Genomic DNA, 25,801 nt, shown 5'->3' with positions numbered 1-25,801 from the left:
AACATATCCTTCTTGTGTTTTACAGAACATATCCTGCACTTGAGACCCTGACAGAGCCTCATCAGCTCACAGCCACCCTGAGCTGTGTCATTGGAGTGGCTCGGAGCCTGGTGTCCGGGGGGAAGTGGTTCCCTGAGGGTCCCACACACATGCTACCTCTGCTGATGAGAGCCTTGCCTGGGGTGGACCCAAATGACTTCAGCAAGTGCATGGTGAGTGTACAAGTACTGCCTTTTTTAGAAGATAACCAGCCAACTAATATTTTACATAGAAATATTTTATATTTCTCTGAAAGCAGGTAACCCTCCTGTGCAGAATTTATCAGCCTTTTTTTTTTCCTGCACAATTTTATTCCTAAAAATTTAATATTATGAGCCTCTTTGGCTCATGTAACAGTGCAAAGTGGTTGTGATAAGCATTGTACTGACTTTTTGAGCTGTTCTGAACAACAGGATTAAATAGCTGCTCCACAGCTCCTAGCAAATATTCCTACTCTTTTAAGATCAGAAGGAAGCCCTTTATCAGTAGGTTTTCATTCTATTAAGTTATAAAAGTCCATGTTTTCATAAATTTCTAGTAATTGACTTAAAACAATGTAAATATTGGGGTTTTGTACCTTTCAAGTTCAGCACAGAATAATGGCTATGTTCCTTAAAAAATTGAGACTTTTTTTACAGTGTTGCCTGTTAAGTTTTATATATGAAATTTGAAATAGCTGTTGAAGTTTTAGGGTGGAAGAATTGAATCCTGGATTTATTTGGTTTTTTAGTATAATTTTCTTTAGATCCTAAAGAATGATCCTATACCTTAACTGTAGATTGTAGATACAGTAACACTCATTAAAGAGCTGCTTGTACTTCTCAACAGATTACATTCCAGTTCATTGCAACATTTTCTACTCTGGTGCCTTTAGTAGATTGTTCATCTGTATTGCAAGAAAGAGATGATCTTTCAGAGGTAAGAGTGCTGGATTGGTATAAAAACAAAGCTGTAGCTTAGTCTTTAATGTAATTTTTGTATGCAAAATGTATGCAAAGATATGAATCCTGTTTATTTCTATCAGTGGAGCTGATACCAGTGTGCAAATAGGCTTTAGCAATGGTTCTTAGTCACAGCTTGTTGTAGAGAATGTTAAATTCAGGCAGTTTAATATTTTTATGTCAAAATTAAATTGCTCATGTCCCTGTGTAGTGTCATTTAACCTGGAGGGTTCCCTGCCTTGAGGAGGATGTTGGAATCTGTAGTTATTTAAATAGTGCATTAAAGGTTTTTTTCCTTCATTTTTCAGGGCTGTTTTCTTCCTAAATAAACCCCTATTCTTCTTTAAAGTCCTGTTTCCCTTCCCTGATTGAGATTCTATTGCTCTCTCTCAGGATGTTTGTTAATCTCTTCCAGTCAGGAGATAGTAACTGCATTAGAGTCTTATCCCCCTTATCACCACACCTGTTTGCTGCTGGGACACTTTGTAGCTCAGAGAGCTGCAGGTTGTCCAAATTAAAAGGTGAATTTCATTGCTCCAGAGCTGCAGCACTCAAAAATGAAGAGGAGTTTGTTCAGTGAATATTTAATGTAAATCTCTGCCAGGAGAGCAGGTCTGGCAGCACCCTGGCACTCAGTGACCTCCTGCTGCAAAGGAGGATCAGTGGTGAGGCCAAAGGTTGTATCCATGGAGGCAGACCTGATTTCACCAGGGAGGTTATTTGGATACACATCCAGGCCAGGAAATTGGGACAGGACAGTGTCAGCAACCTGCAGTAACTGTTTCATGGAGCACTTGAGTCTGTGTGGTGGGAAATGCAGTGGAGGATGTTCTCACTTGGACATTGGAAGCAGTTAATATAGGAAATAAACTTTGTTTCCTTAATGAAAGCCAACCTCGTGTGTTTCCTTTGTATTGGAAAACTAGGTGGAGAGAGAATTGTGCTCTGCATCTGCTGAATTTGAGGATTTTGTGCTGCAGTTTATGGATAGGTGAGTGAGCTAAGGATAGGGGAAAGCTTTGCTTGAAGAACTCTTTATAAAACTTTCCAGTTTCACTTACTAACCCTGCACTTACTGGGTTTATTTGTGTAGATGTTTTGGACTTATAGAGAGCAGCACATTAGAACAAACCAGAGAGGAGACTGAAACAGAGAAAATGACTCATTTGGAGAGTCTGGTGGAACTGGGTCTCTCTTCTACTTTCAGTACAATCCTTACCCAGTGTTCAAAGGATATCTTTAAGGTATGTAGAACATGGGCTTTTCATCTCTTTTAGGAAACTTCATTCTGGGTTGGCAAGAACTCGTGCATTCAAATTCTTCTTTCCTTTGTGAATGTGAACTTCCACATTTAACCAAGGGAAGGGCTGAGGGGGCAGCTTGAATTTCTGTCAGTTTGGTTCATGATTTTATCTGCATCCCTACAGAGCTCTCCTGCAAACTGGTGATAAACACAAGAAGAAATCATCCCAACAGTTTGTTTTATCCCTGTAACAGTTTAGGTTGTGGATTTTCCTGGCTTGATAATGCTGACCCACCCAAGCCCTTGCTTTCCTTTTCTCTCCCCTTCCCTGCCACTTCTCAGCTGGGCCAAAGAGGCTGTTCAAGGAGCTGTGTGGTTAATGGGATCAGAAAAATTACCTGGATTAAAATAACTCAGAGGGAGAGGGTGGAGAATCCAGGCTATTACATGGACAGCTTCTTTTCCCTTCTTTCCCATATTTCTGTTTAAATAAATATATACTTGGAGATGCCAGGTTTTGTACATTTTGAACATTGGCATTTGGGTACAATTTTTGTTTGGAATCTTTTGGTAAATGCAAGTCTTTAATTCTTCATGGTCATTAAGTATTTAATTTGTATTTTCCTGTTTGTCCATTATTAAAGTATCCATGGGACCTACATTGTATATAGTTGAGCTTGCCTTGCAAGGTGTTGGATGGAAATAATCTGCTTTAAAGCTACTTAAATAGTCACTATTTAATTCCCTATTTATTTGTTAACTGAGGGATGTCTTGGCTTTCCTTCACTGTGACATGTGAAATAAGTTTTCCTGTCATCAGCCTGTGACTTATTCCTGGAAAACATTTTCTGTGTAGTTTTTCAGAATTACCCTAAACTTATATTAGTCATCAAGAGTTATCCACCTCCTCTCTTCCCAAAGAGAACATTTCAGGCTTTTCACAGAGCTGCTTTCTCTGGCTCTCTATTCTGATTTTTTTCCATGTGAATTGTGGGGTTTTGGTTTAAAAAAATACAGGGTTGTGTAGAGATGGTGCCTTCTTTGTAACATCAAAACATTTTGGGATACCTAATTTGTTTTGCCTTTTTTTTTTTTTTTTTGAAAAGCAACCTCCATCTTTTTGTCCTCATTTTTAGGTTGCCTTGGAGAAGGTTTTTAACTTTGCTGTTTCAAATATATTTGAGACAAGAGTTGCTGGCCGAATGGTTGCCGATATGTGCCGAGCTGCAGTCAAAGTGAGAGAAAATCCTCTTAACTTCACTCCCTCTTTAAAAAAGAAAATAGCTAATGTTGCTGATTTTTTTCTGTGTAATATCTGTATTTTTTCATGTCAATACAGGTGGCTCTTAATATTATGTCTTTTAAAATTCGCTTGTTGCATATAGCAATATTTCAGGAGGTTGATTCACACAGTATTTATCTTGCATTTATGTTAAATTTAGGTTTTATTGACTGAGAATCATGCAGTCAGGCTGACTGTAGGTTGAATTGGAGTTGGGATGCAATCTAGCCTTAGATGTTTATCAGTTTGTGTGCTGAGTTGCCTCAGATATTTTGTTTTAAAATGGACTTTTTGTGATGCTGTTTGCAGTGCCGCCCCGAGGAGTCCTTGAAGCTTTTTGTACCACATTGCTGCAATGTCATAACTCACCTCACAGGCAGTAAGTTTCTAACATTTCCAGTGTTACTGGCTTGCTTTTGGGTTGATTTTTGGTTAAGCATGAAAACAATATCTAAAACTTCTGGATGTTCTCCACAAGTTCATTTCAGCAATGGACAAATCTATTGTTCTCTCTAAAAACCCAAAATGACAATTGTTTAATTTCAAGGCCAAAATCTGTCTGGCTGCAAGACCACAATTCCTTAAAAATGTGGCAGTTTGAAATGTCTGCAGACATTCCTCAATTTCAGGATGGTATATCAGCTAAGGTGACTTCCTCCAGCTGGACATGGGTGCAGTGTGAGTTGGAGGGTTGGGAGTCAGGTTTTGGGATGGAGGCATCTGGATTCTGATGCAGCTTGTTTGGAAAACTCGGCTGCAGTGTGGTGACAGCAGTGCTTATCCCTTGTTCCTCTAGATGATGATGTGTTACATGATGAAGAACTAGATAAGGAGCTGCTCTGGAATCTTCAGCTTTTATCAGAGGTATTCCCAAAAATGTTCTTCCTGTGGTTGTGTGTCACTGCATCCTGCTTAATCCTGCCCCTGAAAGGAGAAAAATATAAACTTCTATTAAAACAATAGAAATGTTGTGTGAATGGCACTGGAGAGCTTCTGGTTTTTACTTTACTTTGAATGAAACATGTTGTTGTTTCAAACGTGCTGTTGTTTGAAGCAGATGAACACAGTGTTGCATGTGGGATGAAATTAAAGCAATTATTGAAGGGGAGTGAAAGAACAGGGATCAATGCAGGGAGAAACATAAGAAGCTTTTTGGTAAATAGAAATATTTTAAAGTTAATTTAAGAAAATACAGAACTATTGCTAGAAAATTCAGGATGGGGTCACGCCAATGGCATTACTGAAACTTTTCCAGCAGCTGGGACAGCATCAGTTCAGTGGGAGCTGGAGAATGGAGCCTGGCCCAGCTGGGCTGAGCAGTGTGACCCTGTCCAGCCCTGCAGGAGCAGACTGATGTTTGCAATGTCTCTCTGTGCCCCCAGATCACTCGAGTGGATGGCAAGAAGCTGCTACTGTACAGGGAGCAGTTTGGGAAGATACTGCAACGCACCCTACACTTAACCTGTAAGCAGGGTTACATTCTGTCTTGTAACCTACTGCACCATCTTCTTCGTTCTGCTACACTTATCTACCCCACAGAGTACTGCAGTGTGCCAGGTGGCTTTGACAAGCCTCTTTCTGAATACTTTCCTATCAAGGCAAGGATTTTCATTTATTTAGGATTAGAGGATTTGACTTTTTGTTGGTTTGTTTTATTTTAAAAGCGGTCGTACGCTCTATGGTTTTATTTAGAGATTTCTGGATGATGGTAGCAGCAATGGGAAGTGATGCTTTGGGCTTTGAAATAGAGAGCAAATGACAATTGATTTAAAGTGTATTGGTAGCAAAAAATGAATACTGACTGTTGTTTGAGTAGTTTTATAGTTTTGAATAGTTTATATGACTTACTAGGGGTTTGTGATGTGTGTTTTTTACCATGACTGCATGATTACAGTAAGTTAATACACAGCAAGGAGATGTGGTGTTTTACAGGTCAGCAGAATGACAAATAATGATTCTACCATGAGCTTGAGATAAAATGAAAGCAAAGTGGCAATATTGAAAGTTACTGAAACTGTCAGAAGTCATGTGCTGCTCTGCTGTTAAGACTTTGAGGTCAATTTATCAATATTCCAGTGTAGAGGCAGCAATTTTCAACTGGCTTGTTTCAGTATACAACTGCATTTTGCTGAAAAGTGTTTTTACGTAATTCCCATTTGCAGATAATCTCTTGTTACTGAAAGCTTGTCCAGTTTTGTAACTGATGGGGACATCCATTTGGGCTAGTTAATCATTTAAAAACAAGCAAAATATCCTAAATGCCCAGCACCAAAAGCCCCCAACAAAACAAACAAATCAACAAGCCCCAAAAAAACTGACAACCCCACCATTATTTTAAATTCCTTCACTGAAAAAATTCACAATGACTTTGCTATTCTCTATGGGAATATAAAAAGACTGAGTTGTACTTAAGAATGTGTCTGAATTTATATCCAGTCAAAGGAATAACTAAGTTATATTTCAATTACACCAGTGCAGTCCTTCTCCTTTAGTGCTTTCAGATATGTGTTATTTTCTAGGTATGTGTAGATATACATAGGATTGGGATTTCTGTTTGATTTTATGGTGGTGGTGTTTTTCCTAGACTTGTCAGGGTAACTACTTTACTTTATAGCAGTAATCAGTTCCCACGTGTTTGGGTTTTTTTTAATAATAGGAAATGCTATTTTTTAAAAAAACACAATTCAATTAGCTTGATTAATAAGCAGCATCTTTATTTGCTGCAGGACTGGGGTAAGCCAGGTGACCTGTGGAACTTGGACATCCAGTGGCACGTTCCTTCATCTGAGGAAATAAGCTTTGCTTTTTATTTGCTGGATACATTCCTGCAGCCTGAGCTCACCAGGCTGGAACTCTATGCACTTGGAGAGCTGGAAATGTCCAGGTAGGATGGAGAAAGGTGCATGTTTCCATTCCTGATAGTTCTTGCCAGTCACACAGGCAGTACAAAAACTGAGAGGAAAATACTATAATGTTGCACTTTGATGTTATTTTAAGATTTCCAAAGTTCCTACTTCAGCTGAGATAGCATCAAGATTTTCAAGTAACACAGGAAAGAAGTTGTTCACATTTTGCATTTTAATTTATCTTCAACTATAAAATATTCACTCCTAAAGTATTCCCTCGTCCTCCCCAGGGACTGAAGGAATTGTCTTGGCCTTGGGGTAAGGAGTTATTTCATAGGATTCAGCTGAGCTTTAAATAAAATTCTTCAAAGCAGTTTTCAAATCAGTTTATCTTACCTTCACAGTTTTGAAATATTAAATCTCTCATATTTTCTAGAAAATGAAGTTAAATATTGGGCTTTGTAAACAAATTAGGTTGTCTCCAAAAAGCCCAGCTTGATTTCTGTAGCATTTCCTCCTGTGTTTAGAACTGATGCAACTAAAGAAAAACTTTCCATAAAACTTCACAAAAAATATGTGGTTTGTCATTTCTGTATTTTCAAGCAATTAACAGATAAGTAACCAGGTTTTCCTCTTTGTTTAAGAGATGATGTGCAGCAATGTCTTGCCATTGTGCACAACTGCCTGATTGGCTCTGGGAACATTCTGCCTCCCCTCAAAGGAGAAAAGGTGGCTCATCTGTAAGTAACATTTATTTTGTATCCCAAACATTCTCAGTGATTATGTTCCTTCATGCTGGAACATGCTGGAACTCCTTTTAGTGCTTTCTTACTGCTGCTGTCACACAACTGCTGTTAGAAGCTTGCTTTTGGGGAACACTCCTAGTAAATACCAAGATACCCAAGATACAGAAAATTCATTTGTCAGGAAAGGACTCCACCTGTCCTGTCCCTCCCTACAGCAGGGAGCCATGTGTGCTTCAGTGAGTGTGTTCACAGGTTTGGCAGAGACCAAATTCCTGCCTGTTAATAGAACTGATGAGGTTCTGTTAACTGGGAAATCAAAATTCTGGTTTCAAGGTGTCCCTGCCTCTGACAAAGTCTGACCCAAAGAGTCAGACCATTAAATGGTTAGTTTAATTAAATTAATCCATTAAATTAACCGTGAAATGGTTAATGTATAAAAGTGAGAACTAAGACATGCTATTACTAAATCCAGAAGTCAGTGTGCTACAGCCATGAAATTTAACTTGTTACAATGAATTAAATGCCAGTGAAATGCACATGCCTCATTATTTGTGTAATGTGTAGTTATACTTAATTCATTTTCATGCAGGGTCCCAAGTCTGGTGTCTTTGGAAGAGACAAAGCTGTACACTGGTGTTGAATATGGTGAGTAGATCCCTGTCTGTTCAGGTAGGCTTTAAGTGTTGGTGGGGTTTTTTTTTGTTTTGGTTTGGGTTTGGGGGTTTTTTGGGGGTTTTTTGTTTTGCTTTTGGGTTGGGTTGTTTTTTGGCTTTTTTTTTTGTAAAAAGAATGGGTTCTTTTGGGAACCATAATTTTGATTCTTCTCTTCATAGAAATGGCTTTTTATGACCAACACCAGAGCTCTGTGTACAGACAGTTTCATTTTCAGCAGTGATACACGAGATACAGATCTGGCTGGGGGGGGGAGCTCTGCATGTTCCTGAAGTCCCAGAGGCTAAATGAACTGCCTGAACTTCAGAAATAAAACTGACTGTCAAGGCAGATAAGGAAGGTTGTGTACCTATAAAACCCAAGCAGCTGAGGTGATAAACTGATGAGAGCCATGTCCTTAGATGTAACAAATGGTTATTTTTATAATAGCTCATAATGCTAGTTCTGAATAGTCTGCTCTGGCTTTCCACAATCAATTGCTTTTTATGCTGCTGTATGATTAACAGAAAATGTTTTGTTTTCTTTTAGATCTATCCAGGGAGAATTACAGGGAAAGAATTGCAAGGGTTACAAGGAAATTGCTGCGTAAGTTTGACCACTCCTGTAACTAAAACCAACTCTGTCATACTTTAGTATGATTTTATAGATGAGGAAATTGTATTTGTTTACTTTGCCTGTAATTCTGAAAGTTAAGCTTTGCAGAAACAAAATCATTACTAATTTTTAAAGCTCTTTTCCTGTCTGATTATACATTTAATTTCTCTCAATTGTAGGTTACATTCTTGATAATTCAGAAGATGATACCAAGTCATTGTTTCTAATAATAAAGGTATGCTTTACATTTGTAAAACTTAAGGCCACATGACTTGTTTTACAAAACAATCACTCTTATCCTCTCTTTCTTTCCACAGATTATAAGTGATGTTTTGCAGTTCCAAGGGTCTCACAAGCATGAGTTTGATTCACGATGGAAAAGCTTCAACCTAGTGAAAAAATCAATGGAGAACAGGGTCAGTGACTTGGCTTTGTGAAGCTTTGATTCCTGATTTGAAGATCTGATATTGAAATCTAACCCTTTTTTTACAGCTTCAAGGAAAGAAACAACACATCAGAGCCTTGCTGATCGACAGGGTTATGCTGCAGCATGAGGTGATTCTTCCCCTTCAATCCCCACTAATTTGCTTGAAAAGCTGCTTTGCATAGTTAGCTAAATGTCATCATAACAATATTCCTGCACTGGTGTTTTATATGTGTGAAATGGAAAAACAATCTGTCCTTTCTTTGTGCTTCCCATGAATTCAGCTGAGAACTCTGACGATGGAAGGCTGCGAATACAAAACTTCCCACCAGGAGATGATCAGGGACCTTCTGTGTTTGTCCACGAGTTCTTATGGGCAGGTGAGGAGCAGCCCCTTTTAAACTGAGTAAACTGAGCCCCTTTTCAATTTACGGAGTATTTTGTTGGTCTCTTCAAGTGCTTCTGCATCCTAAATCTGTTGTTCTGGCTGTTTGCTTTTCAAATGTGCTTAAAAACACCTCGTTTCTGGCAACATAGAGAATCTTCTGTAACTTGGTAGCTGTTCTCATGTAAATGCCAGAAACAAGAAGTAGGATTTTCTAAACAGGGCGGGGTGTTTACAACCTTTCACAGGTAATTTTGTTTCTGTGCACAAATACGCGATAAAAACTTTATGCATAAATAACTGAAATGGAGGAGGATGTTATTTTTATCTAGTAATTTTTTTTGTTTCAGGTCAGAAGTAAAGCTCAGCAAGCATTCTTCACAGCTCTGGGAACCTACAATTTCTGTTGCAGAGATATCATTCCCTTAGTTCTGGAATTCCTGCGTCCCGACCGGCAAGATGTCACTCAGAAGCAATTTAAAGTACTGCCTCATTAACTTGTTTTGTGGCTGTCTTTTCAAAGTGTTTAGATGAGAATTTTTAATGGGGAAAATGGGATTTGCTTGTTTATCAGCATGACTGATATTTTCATGGCTAATAGGCATGACTGGTGGAAGGAATTATTTGTATTGGATCTATTTTCAGGAGAAATACTGTGTTTAAATATGCTCCCTGTGTGCTCAGGTATTACCAAAATGTGAGTTAGCAGCTATTTTTGAGTTATGGAATGGAAATTAAGAAGCTGTAGTCAAGGTGAAGCAGTTGTGAATCATCTCCTTTAACATAATTGAGAAATCAGGCAGCCAATCTGTGGATAAATTAATTGGCAGGGCTTCCAGTCTCATTAAATGAAGAGGACTCTGTCAAATTACTGAAGATTTTGCACTGTGAGGCTGAATGTTTGTGGACATTTTCGTGATTTGGTACTGCAGCTGAGTTTTTGTTCTGTGTGGGTGTGTGCCTGTGCCGAGCTTTAACCTTCCCAAACCCCATCTCCATCCCACAGGGTGCCTTATACTGCCTGCTGGGGAATCACAGCGGGGTGTGCTTGGCCAATCTGCACGACTGGGATTGTATAGCACAGACCTGGCCAGCAATCGTCTCTTCTGGGCTTAGCAAAGCCATGTCCTTGGAAAAACCATCCATAGTCAGACTCTTTGATGACCTGGCAGAGAAAATCCATCGGCAGTATGAAACCATTGGGCTGGATTTTGCAGTGAGTGATCAATTCCTTGGTGTTCAGCCTTGTCTGTATGGACAAGGAATTTCTGTGCCCTGCTGATTCCAAAGCAGAGAGGTTAAAAACTTGAAACTTACAAGTCCCAAATCTTTGCACTGTCCATCAACAGGTTCCAGAGAAGTGCATGGAGGTGGCTGTTCTGCTGCAGAAGTCAGGACAGCCAAATTCAGAGTTCCCAGCTCTGGGATCAGAGGAAATTCAGTTGGGAATTCAGCGACAGAAGGAGAAGAACGCTGAGGCTCTGAGGTGAGTTCAGCTTCCTTGAACTGCACATTAAATGTTAACATCCAAAGTGGCTAAACTGAAAAATCCAGAATGTCCAAGGATTATTGGGCTGCATCTTCTCTCTGCACTTCTATCTCCTCTTTGCCTCTTCCTTTTCACCTTCACACACCTTTTGTTGAGCAACTTCTCTATTTTTCGATGGATCTCTCAGTACCATGTGGTTGATAACTCCCTCCCTTTCTCTCAGGAACTATGAAAATTTGGTCAACATGCTGCTGGACTGTGTGGAGCAGAGAAATCTGTAAGTCCCCCTTTTTTGTGCATGAAAGTGTTTTTTTGGGGTGGATTGGAGGTGGTTGCATGGATCCATATCCAGGAGGACAGTTACCCTGGTCTTGGACTTATTTGGACTGGGAGTTTCATTTGTTAATATAAAGCATCATTACATCTTGGAGTTCAGCTTTTTCCTTAATTAGTCTGGCCTGTTACTGAGGTTTTTAATATTTTTTTAATTTAAAAAGCTCTGGTTCTGTCTGTAACACTGACATCAGAATAGATTCTAAATGTTCCCATACTATTTCTGTTAAAAAACTTGTACAATAATATCCCTATAGGTATTTTACACCATGGATTTTATACTTTTCCACCTGTGTGTTCCCAGAACACTGGAGATTTCCCAAAACGAGTTAAGCTGATTGATTACAGCAGTGCCATTAATTTATGTATTTCCATAATCTTAACACATGTAATAATTTCTGAGTAACACCAGTACATAAACATTGGTATTTACACTCTTGTTTTGAATATTTGGGGTTTTTTCAGGCCCTGGAAGTTTGAACACATAAGCATTGGCTTCCTGTCCCTGCTCCTGAGGGATGACAGGATCCTGCCCCCCCGTGCCATAAAATTCTTCGTGCAGTGTCTCAACCACGACGCGATCGTGGTTCGGAAGGTGAGCCCAGGAGAAGGATTTCCAGCCCAGGAGAAGGATTTCCTCTGGGTCTGCAGCTCTTTGGGCTTTACATCAAGAGCTCGTGGGGTTTTGCTGGGATAAAACACAAAAACTGAGGTGGAGCTCCCTCCTCCCCCTTCCAGCCACGCACGTGTACACAATTCTCAGTCCAAGAAATGGCAATCTTGGCAGTGCTGTAGCGTGACATGTGGAAATCTGTAAACTGTGAAGATGTGGGATGGGCTGAGTCCTTGTTTATTTCAGAGTTCTTTTGCAGAATTTCTTTTGCAGATGGCTGCTTTTCCCACCTGCAGTTTGTTATTTGAAGGGAGCCATCGATGTATTTTTTTTGTTCTGTTGCTGCCTCAGTGAGGCTCAAAACAAACCTCCTTTCCCCCCAAAAAAAATTATTAAAGCAGTATTAAATTCAAATTATTAAAACAAAATTATTAGTGAGAGTTTTCTAGCCTGTAAAGTAATTCATGTCCTGTATCCCCTGAAATAACCAGGATTATTTCCTCAATATTATCCAGGATTATTTCCTTATTTCCTTCCAGCATTCAATGGCTTTTTAGGGATAATGAGCCACATCCTTCTGAGGGAAATGTATGGAATGAGCACATTAATGCCCATTTTTTACTTTTCTTTAGGTGGCCATCTCAGCTGTGGCTGGAATTCTTAAGCAGCTTAAGAGACCACACAAGAAAGTGCCCATCTGCCCTTATGAAATAAGTATGTTTTATTTAATATAAGGCATATGTTACATTTATCCTAAAATGTTTTTCAAAGTTTTTCTGGTTAAATTAAACATAGAATCAGGATTTTTTTCTCCCTGATTGTTAATCTTCTAAGCAAATAGGTAAATATGATACAGAAGTAGCATAATTGGTAATTTTTCAGTTTGGGTTTTTTTTTTTTTTTGTTTTTGGGGGTTATTTCCTCTCTGAAAGCCTTGTAATTTGTGGGAACAACTTGTATGTCTCCTTTTTAATTTTGATGTATTTTTATGCACGTTAATTTTGATTTTCCTTTTGGATCAGGTGGGACCCTGAAGCCTTCCAGCATCCAAGCTGGTGATAGAGCTGACAACCAGTGGCTGCACTACAACAGCCAGAGCCTACCAAAGACCAAGGAAGCCTGGGAATCCTGCTGTTTTGTGGAGAAAACACACTGGGGATATTACACCTGGCCCCAGTGAGTAGCATTAGCACTCAGGTGAAGCTGGGACAGTCAGCAGGAAAAATTCTGTGGGAAATAAAATCCTGGTTTATTATGATTTTTAATTTTTCTTATATATATGTGTTGAACTTGATTGAACCACAAAAAAATGCAATTTATTTTGTCCTTTGTGCTCCTTTCTTGTTTTACCATTTCTGGGTGGGTTTTGTGTTGATTGGTTTGGAGCTTTTTGTTTACTATTTCTTTTCTGCCCGTTTCTCTCTATATGGGCTATAGGCACAAATTCCACATGGCTGTTAAACTGCTGCTGTTAAAATAAAATATTCATATTGGGAATTAGATATATGTACAGTATTCTCTCCCTAATAATTCTGGGTTGTTGTATAGCAAAACCTTTAATAATGAACTTCATTCTGTTGTAAATTTTCTTCTTTAAATTTCAATCTTTTGGAGTTGTGGATAAGTTCTATTTAATATTGAGAACACAGAAAAGAACACCGTAGAAAGCAACAACATGTGCTAGTGTATTTTTATTTTTTATTTTAGCTTTTTATTACTTATATTTTGTTTTTAATATTCAGAACTATGACAGTTTATGCTCCAGCTGAGCAGCAACCAAAGCTTGGACGAGGAAGAGATGAGCTGACAGAGGTAAAAGTTGCAAGTTTGTGGGGGTTTTTTTAATAGTACTTCTCCTTTCTTCTCTTAATATTGTTGACAGATTACTGTGGAGATCCCCACAAGATGCTTTTAATTGTATTTTTCTAATTCTTATTGTGTCAGCATACCAGGAGGAGTTGTTATTTTAATGTATTGCTGCTTTTCTGTCAGGGATCACGGAATAATTGTATTAATGAGCTCCTTCTTGTTCCCTTTCAAATCATGATCAGACTTGAGAACAAGGTCATTAATGGCAGTGGGAAGGACTAATTTTTAGGGGTTGTGGTAATTCCCTATAAAATGAAAGGGAAAATGCATAAGCAAGACATTTCTTTCCTTGAGAATGCAAATGAAACATGGGACTTGTAAAGACTGGGGTATCACTGTGACAAACAAACACCTCAAAGCTAATCCTTATTTTTTCTTCCTATTGCAGGAGGAACAAATTATATATGATCACTTTTCTGATCCCAAGTTTGTTGAGCAGTTAATAAAATTTTTGTCTTTAGAAGACAGAAAGGGAAAGGACAAATTTAATCCTCGCAGATTTTGCCTCTTCAAGGTAAGGAGAGTTCAATCACTAAATTGCTCTCATTTTGTAGACAATTCCCAGAGCATGGAAAAGCCAAAGACTTCTGGGCTCATACCGTTGCAAAATGTTGATTTTTAAAGCTGCTCTGGGTAATTCTATTAATCCTCTCTTCTGATTAACTACTTAGGGAAACATATTTAGAGTATTGTAATGGTCTGAAGGACACCGGTGTATAATGCTCTTAAAAAAAGCAAAGTGATTTCACTTTCTGCACATTCAAACTCAAATGTTTGACAATTCTGTGTTGTTCTTGGGAACACAGTGGTTTAGATATTCCTAAAGACCCTTTCCCCTCTTGTTTTCCAGGGCCTTTTCAGAAACTTTGATGATGCCTTTTTGCCAGTTCTTCAGCCCCACTTGGAGCAACTGGTTGCAGACTCCCACGAAAGCACCCAGAGATGTCTAGCTGAAATCATAGCTGGCCTCATAAGAGGTTCTAAACACTGGACCTTTGAGAAGGTGCTGGAGCAATATTTTTGAGTCATTCTTGGAAGTTAAAGAGTAATTTTGAATTATTAACTCAATTAGAAGTTGAGGTCTTGATTGCCAAACTCAGAGCACAATTCATTGCTTGGTTTGGTGCCTGTTCTTGCCAGGTGTTAGGAAAATGCTCCAGTATTAAAACTAGGAACAGTTAAGGGGGTGGCAAAGCTGATGTGGTTTTTTAATTTCCAATAAGAATAAGTGATTATGTCCTCCTTGGACTGCTAAATATTTATTTAATTCATGCCTAGCTGTCTATGCCAAAAAATAATCCTGGAAGAATCAGTACAAAAATTAAGACATTTTAATATCTGGGCTGGGTAAAATCTTGTAAAAGTAAAATAGTAAAATGTTTTTTGCTGGGCAGGTGGAAAAACTTTGGAACCTTCTGTGTCCATTGCTTCGAACAGCTTTATCCAACATCACAGTGGAAACATACAATGACTGGGGCACCTGCATTGCCACCTCCTGTGTAAGTATCCCATTTTTTGTCTTCTAAAGCTGTGTCCACTGTGGATTGACATTCCTGCAGTGAGCTGGGAGCTGTGGTGCTGGGCAGCAGGATCAGTGATAGGTCACAAATATCTTGGGTCAATAATTCTTTCACATCACTCAGCAGAACTCAGTGTAGCTTGTGAGCCAGAACCCTAATTAGCAAAATTCAGGCATGGTTACTAAGATATCTCAAAAATTAAACTAAAATTCCTTCTATTCTAATTGTATTTACTAATTAATTTATACTGTGTACAGTTGTATTGGGTTTTTCTTCTATTGAGGTTCATTGTGAAAGCATCCTGAATATTACCCTTATTTAACAAATAAATCCAGGAGATGCAAAAAAAATCTTTGTCAAAACTTTCCTTGTTTATACCTTATTTTATACATTGTTTACATTTTAACCCCCCCCCTCATTTTCTTACATCTCTGTTCCTTGTCCTTTTCCAGGAGAGCAGAGATCCTAGGAAGCTGCACTGGCTGTTTGAATTGCTGTTGGAATCTCCACTGAGTGGTGAAGGAGGATCATTTGTAGATGCCTGGTAAAATGAATTTGAGCTGTTTTATTGTGCTGACTAGAGTAGGAAATACAGCCTGGATAAGCTGTATTGAGGGGATGCTGTGCCAGCTGCCTTGTAGGGGAGGGGAGCAAAGGTAATGCTTTCCCATTAGCTTTCCCCACACAATGGCAGGTTCTTCATGATAATATTTTTAATATAACTCAATTAACAGGATGGGAGACTTTGGGGCTGGCAGAGCAGCAGTACTGTTGTTTCCTGGGCAATTTTTACCCATCTTTACTCATTGAAGCACACTCTGGTGCGCTGACACACTTGTGCACCTTCCCAAACAAAGCCTGGAGGGGGCTGGGGAAGGAGGAATGTTCTGTATTACTAAAAACGAGCTGCTCTGATTCCCAGCCGCCTCTATGTGCTGCAAGGGGGCCTTGCCCAGCAGGAGTGGAGAGTGCCAGAGCTGCTGCACAGGCTGCTCAAGTACCTGGAGCCCAAACTCACCCAGGTCTACAAGAACGTCCGAGAGAGAATAGGAAGGTCAGTGTTGTCTGCCTCAGTTCTTGTTGGGTTTTAAATCTTCATTTTTATTTGGGTAGTTAGGTAGCTAAATAATTAACCTGAAAAGCATTAATGCTTGTAACAAAAATCAGATATATGATTTAAGAGACTTGCTTCAGAAATTCCAGATGACTTCTCTATATTTGTCATTTCATAGAATGTTCATCTTTTCATTTGTCTATTTTGAATGTTTTGGATTGGGAGGGACTTTAAAGCTCCTCCAGTCCCACCCCTTGCCATGGGCAGGGGCACATTCTATTATCCCAGGTTGCTCCACCCCTTGTCCAGCCTGGCCTTGGACACTTCCAGGGATCCAGGGGCGTCCACAGCTTCTCTGGGCAACCTGTGCCAGGGCTTCATTAATTTCTTGTCTGTGTTTATGTTTGACATCTCTAAAGCTCTTAGAAGAGACATTTGGTTGTAAATAACTTTGAATCAAAGATGAGAGGAAATTTTCTCTAAGTATTAACCTCAAAGGTCACGCAATTGATCTTGGATCATTTGGAGTTCACAGGTCACTGTTCTCTGGACAAGAGTCGTGCTCACTGTGTGTCCCTGCTGGCTTTGTTTGTTTTTTTAGTGTGTTGACCTACATATTCATGATAGATGTTTCCTTGCCAAACACTGCTGCAACTAAATCTCCTCGTGTCCATGAATTTACTACCCGGATACTTGAAAACCTCAAACCCCTCATGGAAGCAGATGAAGAAATCCAGAATCATGTTATGGAAGAGAACGGAGTCGGCGAACAAGACGAGCGAACTCAGGGCATTAAACTCTTGAAAACCAGTGAGTTAAGGAGCTCAGGGAATGGGGGGTGTTTTAGCACATGATGATTGAGGTCTGCAGATTGTGTAGCAGAGTTGTTAATATTTTTTTTCTTAACCAGTGATAGTTTCTCTTTATTGAAACAGTTCTGAAGTGGTTGATGGCGAGTGCAGGACGTTCTTTCTCTACGGCTGTCACCGAGCAACTCCAGCTGTTACCTTTGTTTTTCAAGGTACGTCCTTTAATTTCTCCTTTATTGGTTATGTTTGATCAAAGAAGGATTGTATAAACAAACTGAAGTTATTTTGTTTATATAAATTTATAATACTCCAAGGCCAGGTTACACAACCAGCTCTAGTGGAAGGTGCCCCCGCCCATGGCAGGAAGGTGGAACTGGATCCCCCTTCCAACCCAAACCATTCCATGATTCTCTAAGGCACCTTGAGTTATTTTCTTTTGTTTCCTGACTACACAATTCTTTCTAAGCAGCTCCTGTTGTTCCTCTGATTCTTGTATTCTTTGAATCTGTTTCATCCAGTCTTTCCTCTCTGAAATAATCCATACTTGTGTGTCCAAAGTGCACAAACATCAATAAATTACCCCACAGTATTTTATGTGACCATAAAATAAAGGTCTGTTGAAGTGAAAGTGACCTTGGTAAAGCTTTGTCTCAGTTTTGGACATAGATCTAAAATATGAACTTGATTGGTTTTGATACCAAGAGAATAGCAGTGGGGAACCAACATCTCACCAGGAAATCTTGATCATTTACTGAGAGTATTTAACATCATATTGATTGTTTTTCCCAGCTAACCTGATCTTTCAGCATTATATTGAATGTATTTTTCCTAGACAACTGTCCTGTCATGAGATTACCCTTGTTTTGAGGATTTTGCTGTCACCAGTGCCTATTTACTAACAGGGCTTTTTTCCCTTCCCACTCTGATTTAGATTGCACCTGTGGAGAACGACAACAGCTATGATGAGCTCAAAAGAGATGCTAAGATGTGTTTGTCCTTGATGTCTCAGGGTTTGCTGTATCCTCAGCAAGTGCCTTTGGTACTTCAGGTGCTAAAACAAGTGAGTGAGGTCTAAACAGCTTAAAGTTTTTTCTCATCTCATGCATCCTCTGCTTTTTATTTAAGAGTATACAGTATGATTCTAAGCAAATCAAATACTGATTTAGGTATGAAAGATTTTATTTAAGTGTTTTAAAACACTTAGTAAGTGCATCTTGTTTAACATTTAAGCCACTCACTTTTGATAACAAATGGAACGGCATTTTGATATATTAACATTTGGTTCAGTAGTGGATCACTTTAGGTCTCCTCATGAGCATAATAATTCAAAATCCAGTTTCAGAATAAGTCTTCAGCTGAAGAACTGCCCTTGAATCTGATTTTTTTAGGGTTTTACAATATATTTCTGTTTAACAATCTGCTTTGGAAGTGAAACCTGTGAAAATTATTCCCTAAATAATAACTGCCTACTTTGGAGATAAAAGGTCTATGAAACAAAATTACCTGAATAAAGGGAGTTCTTTGCAACTACCCCCAGAAGCTTTTTTCTTAAATATTGTTCACTTTCCATCAGGGGCCTGCTTTCTTTGACATTTTTGCCTTCTCACCTTGATTTGTTCACTGCAGACAGCAAAAAGCAATTCTTGGCATGCCCGATACACCATCCTAACCTACCTCCAGACCATGGTGTTCTACAATCTCTTCATCTTCCTCAACAACAGCGAGGCAGTCAATGACATCAGGTGGCTGGTGATAAAACTCCTGGAAGATGAACAGCTCGAGGCAAGTGATCCCTTCTTTGCACTGCTTTCACACCACTGTTTCTTGCCTTTGTCAAGTTTTATGGAAAAGCTGACATGTACATTAATTCAGGAGGTATTTCTAGTTCAGCATTCTTCCTGCTTTGAAAATGAGCTTTATTTGTTCCTTTCATATTCATTCCAGGGAAACAGTTGATAATAAAATATTCTATTAGTGATTTTTTAGAAGTTCCACTGCTTCCAGTTTTTCACAGAGTGGGGCATTGCTGGGAGCTTGGTTTCAGTGCATGAAATAGGGATATTATTAATTCCATTATAAATATGTGTTGGTAGAAAATTCAGCATCCAAGGTCAAATCCCTTCCTGTGTGAAAAGTGTGTAAAACCACTATTTATTGCTCTGTAGGTCTGCTTCACATCTAATCATACCATATTCATGACAAAAATACTCTTTATATTTCCATCAAGAACTACCTAGAACTGAGGAGCTTGCATTAAATTCTGTGAATTTAAGTCATGTTTAAGCAAAGTGAAGAATTTTTAGTGTTAACCTCCTGCCTGGCCTATCTCCCCTGCACCATTATTTTCCCTGGTGTTCATGCAGTTGCCAAATATCAATGAAATCCTGCTTTTGGATGCTTTTTTCTTTCTAGAAGAAAGATTCTGCATCACCTTGCAATCCTACAGAAGTTGTTTGTCAGAACACTTACCTCATCATCTCACACCATTTTGAAAAATACCTTTTATTCACTTGAATGCAATTTATTGAGTTACTTTAAATGTACCAAATTATCTCTCTGCACCGCAGAGGTGCAAATCCAAAAAGCCTACCTGTGTTCATAACCACTCTGGATCATGCTGTTGCCATGGAAGCTTTCACTTTTCTCTGAAAAGTAATCTTGTTCTTTCTTGGTAATAACTGACAAGATGCAGTATCCTGCTGAGTAATTCCTGTGTAGCTTTTGGATGCTGGATTTTTAAGATGAGAATCGTTAGCTTTGACTAGGATTTGATGTCTTTGCTCTGTAGAATTGAGGTTTTGGTTCTTGGATTTTAAGATACTCTTTTTTTTTTGCTTATTTTGATAGCAAGGGTCAGACATGCTGATGTTTGTTTTAATATGCACAGCTCTCAGTGTCTTGATAAGCATTTTTCATATTGCACTGCAGTTTTACAGGAATGAGAGTATTTTCTCTCTGTTTAAGTAGCTCCTTGCAACTTGTACAGTTAGGTTTAGCTCGTGCTGTTTTTGTTTGTGATTTGGCTACACTTTTATAGACAGTGATCAGTCCCTTCTGACCAAAAAAACTCAAAGCCCATAGGTGATGGGAGATTCCTCTCGTTTTTATATTCTGTATTTCATCATGAGTGTGATCATTTATAAATTATTTAGTGCCAGAGGTGGTGAGGGATCAGCTGCTTCGTGAATGATTTTAAAGGCTTTGCTTCCAGGTGCTCCTCACAGCAAAGTGTTCCTTCTAGCTGGGTGATTAATTTAGAAATTAAAGTGGTTGTAGTACAGGGAGTAGGGATGTAAATGAGCCCAGCTCTCCTGAGAGCTTGCTCACTTCCCAGCCGAGCTGCTTTGTGTCTGGCTCTTGTATTAGCACATCATGTCTCATTTAATAGCTCAGCTCTTCAGGGACTCACAAACTGCTGATAAACAACACTGCCAGCCTCTCACCTCATCCTTCCTCCTTCACTGGCAGCAAAGTGGATCACATTAGAATAGTACCTTGTAGAAATTTAAATGGAATGGGTCAGAGTCTCAGGAGCTGATTTGAACTTCCTCTGTTTAATTATTGCAGCTCTTGCAGCTGTACTTATGGCTTTGTGAGGCTCAGAACATCATGTTCAAGGATGTAATTTATTATTATAATCTGCTGCATTGGATTCAGAGCAGGTGTTTGTGCTCCACAGAGACAAGTGTTCTGTTTGCAGTTACCTGTGACAGAATGTACCTATCAAAAATCTGGTGGCAGCATCTCAACCAGTTGATTTGGTTTACAGGTTTGTAAATGTTGGGAGGCTTTTGTCAGAATGTAATTATGGAAAGTGGGAGTGAGTTTTGGAGGGACTCCCAATTTAAATACAATTTTACACGTCTATAACTTCCTGGCCTTGGGAGATTTGAGGAGATGAGAGAAATTAGTAATACTGATGGGTTAGTCACTTGTTTTTAAAAGCAAGGATGAGTTGTCTCTACTTGGAATCCACTAACAAGGTGCTGTCGTTTCTTTAAAAAGAATGGAAAAGGAGATCTGTTATTTTGAATGGCTGGCAATTAGATGAAAGCCAAGTTTAGTCTTGTTCTTTGGTGTTTCTGTGTTACCCTTAAGAATGTTTTTCCAACCTGGCTTTCTGGTTTTATTCATGTAGTGCAGAGATCTGGTACTTGAGACAAGGAAGTCTATCATGCTGGAGCATTACAGAACGGAGTTGTTGATAAGGAAGTTTGTTTTGTTGCTTATCAATCTGGCATCTGTTGTGTCTTTCAAAGAATACTTGTGCTATGGGTAGAACAGATTCAGCTGAGTCTCTGGAACATTCCTCCTGCCTTTTCTTGGAAAAGGTCTTCTGCTTTTGTGAAAAACTAAACACTTCTGAATAAAGCCCACTTTAAAACTGATGTCAGTGCAGAGCCTGTTAGGAATTTTGTGAAGCAGGTTGTTAATTTGGTCTCAGTCAATGTTTGTTTTTAAACTTTCTAAAGCTCTTCTATTTACAATGGAGTTAAATTACATTATTTCCTTAAGTAGCAGGTCACTTTATAGCAAATTTTGTGACAGTAGTTCTGTATTACAGCAAAGCATGTTTATTAATTTTAAAGAGCCTTCTGATAAACTACTAATGACAGGATAATTCTTTAAAGGCTTTTGCTGAGCCAGATTTGCTCACTTGGGTTAGTGGGGTGTGCTTGAAAGGGCAGTAATGGCATAAATGAATTGTGTTGTGTCCCCCAATTGTGTGGCCAGGTGAGGGAGATGGCTGCCACCACGCTCAGCGGGCTCCTGCAGTGCAACTTCCTCACCATGGACGGGCCCATGCAGACTCACTTCGAGCAGCTCTGCAAGATGAGGCTCCCCAAGAAAAGGAAGAGGGACCTGGCCTCAGTGGGAGACACAATTCCTTCAGGGGGTAAGAAAGCAGCTCAGGAAGAAAATCAGTGTTTTGGGTAACATATAGACTGCCTTAAAATTTGATTTGCAACGTTAACGGTAAGAATACACGGCAAAGGCAAATATTTTTATTGTGTATTCCTGTATTCAATTCATTTCTAACTCTTAGAATTAACATTAAAGAGGTTTTTCCAGTTTCCAGTTCACAGAGATAAGGATGCAGATGATGAGGGATAGCAAGCTTCTCAATAAATAAAGTCACAACATAGTTTCACTCCTTGCCCATTTTACCTTCTATATGTTAGCAGTGTGGGCTTTTTATTCTAAAAAAACCAAACAACAAACTGAAAACAGCCAACCAAAAAATAAACCAGAACAAAAACCCCCTTAGTTAACCCTGATTTGGAACTTTGGCTTCTGCCTGGGCATTAAATGCATCTGAATCACAGTCATTTGACCCAGAAGTTTGCTTTCCATATTGTCCAGTAGTTCTGGGGTTTGAGAAAACACTCTGAATGCAGAAAGAGAGAACGTGGAGATGTCATTCATGAGTTATTCATGACTTTCTTTGAGAGAGGGGAGCTCATTTGAAATGTTTATAAAGTGTCCAGCAGTTGCAGATTGATTCCTACTGGAAGGAGGTGTAAAAAATTAAAGATACGAGAATGAATCTGGGATTCTGAGTAAGGAAGCAGAACCAATCTGGAGATCCATAAGTTCATGTCTGTAGAGCTCTCTGGATTTCTGCAGAGCTGGAGGTCTCTGCAGTGCCAGGGGCTTGTTGCTGATTTTCTTTAACTGAGGTGGGTTGCTGCCCTGTTCTTGCAGACCTGGTGAAGCGCCATGCCGGCGTCCTGGGGCTCAGTGCCTGCATCCTGTCCAGTCCCTACGATGTGCCCACCTGGATGCCACAGCTCCTCATGGATCTCAGTGCCCACCTCAATGATCCCCAGCCTATTGAGGTAAAAATACAGCAGCTCTCAATCAACAGAACACAGCTGAATACCTGTGACTCATTCTTAGTTCTCTTTTCCTAGAAAAGCATAGGAACCTATTAAGAAATTTAATTTCTGCTGCTTTTTACTAAATGACTCCTAATAGTTTTAAAGCATGACCTGCTTTTAAGTATTTTTTGTGGTAGATCTGTCCTTGCTTTCAAATTTAAAGCATTAAACTGAAAGCTGCAAGAGCTGTATTTATAATGAGGAAGTGGGCTTTTTTCATTAATGATGTCCCTTTTGTGCATGACATTCTAGGAAACATCAGCCTGAACCAAAACATCAGTCTGGAATTTTTAAAATGAAGTGTTATGAGCTGCTCTAGAAATAAGTTTTTAAAGAAATCGTTGCCTTTAACTCTTACTGTTTTGCCCTGTCTGTTGGGTTTTGTTGACTGTGGCTGTTTTAGCCAGAGTGAGATGAAGAATTCCTTTGATCTTTTCAGACCAAAAACACCCTTTTGAAACAGCAAGAAAAAGGCAGTGGGGGGAAAAGCACTTGGCTTTTATTTTGTAAGAATCTCTGAGTGTTTCCTAGCTCAAAATTGTAGGCCCAGAAATCCTTTTTATAAGAATGTTGGAGTCATGACTCTGGTCAAAAGACTAACCAGAACTGTGAAAATTAAAATCGTGGGCTGAATTCCCCAGAGCCCTCCTGTCCTCTGGATCTGCTCCAAGCCTTGGTGGTACTGAGCAGTTGTGTTTGCTGTCCCCAACATTGGTTTGGTGTGGAGCTGGGGTCCCTGGCTGACAGAGCTCCATCCCACTTGTGCTGGCAGATGACGGTGAAGAAGACGCTGTCCAATTTCCGGAGGACCCACCACGACAACTGGCAGGAGCACAAGCAGCAGTTCACAGATGACCAGCTCCTGGTACTCACTGACCTCCTGGTTTCACCCTGCTATTATGCATAGGTGGGTCAGCTGATGGGTTTTGCCATAAACTTCACTCTTAGGAATTCTACTCCAGAGTCAGGAAGAATTCTTAAGCACAGGGAAAATGCTGCAGCCAAATTTCTGGCCCTTTGCATCTTCCAATGGTTTTGGTCAGATTTCTTTTGGTTAAATATTTTAAATATTGCCCATTTTTTTGTGCATCCCTGTGCTTTGCTAAGACATTTACACTTCTTTTCTTGAATATTGATGTTCCTTTTCTCCATTTTCTGCCAGTTGGCTGCCTTTTAAATGCCTAGCAGTGCCCCTAAAGTGCTGCTTTGTACTTCTGATGCCTCTGAGGACTTTACACCACCCAGTCCAGGCTATCACCTACATCTCAGGATGGGCAATGGCTGCTACCACTCGGTTTCCTCTTCCACACTCTGGCTTTGCTGCCAGGGCTCTTCACACAGGCATGTCCCCAAAGAGTGAATCCATTCCTGGGGTTTCTCTTTGTTACACTACAAGATTCCCATCTCTTTTGTATTGTGATGTTTTGTGACAGTATTGCAAGAAAAGCTTTCATTTCTTTCATATGAACAAGAGCATGAGGCAATATTTATGTTTTGAATTCTTTCTTCTTTCTTTTCAGGCTTCTCCTGGGAAAAATGAGGATGTAGGAATTTTTCTGCAAAATAAAGGAAACTCAAAAGAAATTGATCATGTAGAGAACTTTGTGCTGGAAATCCTGATGCCTAATCAAAACTACTGTTAAATACAAATGTAGAGACCTGGTTCTACTCAAAAGGAATTTCACCTCCCCAGGGAGCAGCCGGGGGAGCCCCGAGGCTGCGCCTGCAGGGCCTCATCGTGAGTCCATGGCAAGACCATTCTCCTTGGCCTGCATCACACATCAGTCTTGTTTCTGCTTCCTTGCACACAGTGACCTACACTGCACATCCCTCACCCCTTTCTTCTGCCCCCTGTTCCCGACATTAAGGATGTGCAGAACCAGAGAGTGCTGCAAACAGGAATTTTCCAGTGGAGCTCTCCAATTCTGCCGATGCAACTCCTCCCCCAGTCCATACACAACCCCGGGAGCCTTCCTTCCTCAGAGTTTTATTTTTCACTACTGGGATTTGAGTACCATCCAGTCCACCTCAGGGCAGCATTGCCTTTTTGTATTCTCTCCCTTGTGCAAATGTAAATAGCTGAGCTCTGTGCAGTGCAGGGGTGGCAGGACGCAGCATGGGCAGCTCCTGCTGCCTGGCCAGGCCTTCAGGGGTGTCTTGACCACGTGTGGAATAAAAAAAAATCTGATTCTCTGCATATTTTTAAGGGGGAAATGGGTGTTTCCATGTAATTAGAACCCACAGATAGGAAATGATGGACTGTTTAGTGGTGGGTGAATTCACAGAATGAAATGTATGCACAGTGTGGAAAGGCAGTTTTTAACAGTGTATTCTCCTAAAGATTGAGCAAGCATATCTTGTTTGAAGATTGTGGAAGCTCTGTGTTTTATTGCCTGCAGCTTTGTTAAGAGACTGGTATCAATTGGCTGTTTACCAAGCTGTTTAATATGTGTTACATAGTTGTAAAAGACTGTATAAATTGTAGAGGCATTGCATTGACAAAACATTGTACAGTTTGCAACCTTTTACATAACACCATTGTGAGATTAATTTGTAAAGATTCATACTTAGATGTTAATACAGTAGTGGTTCTGGCTTTTGTATCAAAACAAATGCCATTCTTAGTTTTTTAAATTATTTTCTTTAACAGAATATCTCTTTGTGTCTGAGAGGGTTTGTTTTGCTTTTCCTGTATCTCATGTCTGTGTCTCATTCAGATTTTACTGCAACACGTGTGGCCATTTCTCAATGCTGACATCGCATATTCTGGTGTGATCCATTCATAGAACGTGAGGTACATGGAAATAACTCATAAACTGGTGTGTGTTTCATCTTTCATGCAAAATCCTCCAGGAGCACTGAGACCTTTGTGTGGCTCATCCCAAATTTCCAAGCACAGCAGTGCTCCTGGGGCAGTATTTAAGGAGTGTCAGCACACGGATGTAACCACTGTATAGCGTAGTGCCAAAATTATGATTTTGATTGTGTACGTAGTTTAAGACCCAATAAATGGCCTGTTTGTAACTACTGCATCCTCCTGTGTTTCTAAAGAGGAAATGT

General features: G+C 39.6%; 1 protein-coding gene across 2 annotated transcripts in view; it reads left to right on the top strand.

The window, feature by feature from the left end:
• Positions 1–25,801, top strand: part of PSME4 (proteasome activator subunit 4) — a 44,142-nt gene extending 18,341 nt beyond the window's left edge. For both annotated transcript variants that reach the window (XM_084203694.1, XM_084203693.1), the window contains 37 exons: positions 26–212; positions 868–957; positions 1,907–1,971; positions 2,074–2,224; positions 3,360–3,458; positions 3,815–3,884; positions 4,302–4,369; positions 4,888–5,103; positions 6,232–6,389; positions 6,996–7,091; positions 7,687–7,742; positions 8,298–8,354; positions 8,543–8,598; positions 8,681–8,779; positions 8,856–8,918; positions 9,072–9,167; positions 9,523–9,654; positions 10,179–10,388; positions 10,522–10,658; positions 10,885–10,938; positions 11,460–11,589; positions 12,240–12,321; positions 12,630–12,783; positions 13,350–13,419; positions 13,865–13,990; positions 14,327–14,479; positions 14,871–14,975; positions 15,449–15,540; positions 15,919–16,050; positions 16,652–16,860; positions 16,986–17,071; positions 17,791–17,919; positions 18,486–18,641; positions 21,594–21,756; positions 22,566–22,699; positions 23,514–23,648; positions 24,262–25,801. In XM_084203694.1, coding sequence (XP_084059820.1) covers positions 26–212; positions 868–957; positions 1,907–1,971; positions 2,074–2,224; positions 3,360–3,458; positions 3,815–3,884; positions 4,302–4,369; positions 4,888–5,103; positions 6,232–6,389; positions 6,996–7,091; positions 7,687–7,742; positions 8,298–8,354; positions 8,543–8,598; positions 8,681–8,779; positions 8,856–8,918; positions 9,072–9,167; positions 9,523–9,654; positions 10,179–10,388; positions 10,522–10,658; positions 10,885–10,938; positions 11,460–11,589; positions 12,240–12,321; positions 12,630–12,783; positions 13,350–13,419; positions 13,865–13,990; positions 14,327–14,479; positions 14,871–14,975; positions 15,449–15,540; positions 15,919–16,050; positions 16,652–16,860; positions 16,986–17,071; positions 17,791–17,919; positions 18,486–18,641; positions 21,594–21,756; positions 22,566–22,699; positions 23,514–23,648 — 4,216 coding nt within the window. In that variant the 3' untranslated portion in view covers positions 24,262–25,801. The remainder of the gene's footprint in view (positions 1–25; positions 213–867; positions 958–1,906; positions 1,972–2,073; positions 2,225–3,359; positions 3,459–3,814; positions 3,885–4,301; positions 4,370–4,887; positions 5,104–6,231; positions 6,390–6,995; positions 7,092–7,686; positions 7,743–8,297; positions 8,355–8,542; positions 8,599–8,680; positions 8,780–8,855; positions 8,919–9,071; positions 9,168–9,522; positions 9,655–10,178; positions 10,389–10,521; positions 10,659–10,884; positions 10,939–11,459; positions 11,590–12,239; positions 12,322–12,629; positions 12,784–13,349; positions 13,420–13,864; positions 13,991–14,326; positions 14,480–14,870; positions 14,976–15,448; positions 15,541–15,918; positions 16,051–16,651; positions 16,861–16,985; positions 17,072–17,790; positions 17,920–18,485; positions 18,642–21,593; positions 21,757–22,565; positions 22,700–23,513; positions 23,649–24,261) is intronic.

The sequence above is a fragment of the Fringilla coelebs genome (assembly GCF_963513975.1).
Source record: "Fringilla coelebs genome assembly, chromosome: 3".
Lineage (NCBI taxonomy): Eukaryota > Metazoa > Chordata > Aves > Passeriformes > Fringillidae > Fringilla > Fringilla coelebs.
The sequence above is the reverse complement of the archived record's forward strand: the minus strand, read 5'-3'. Positions and strand labels throughout refer to the sequence as shown.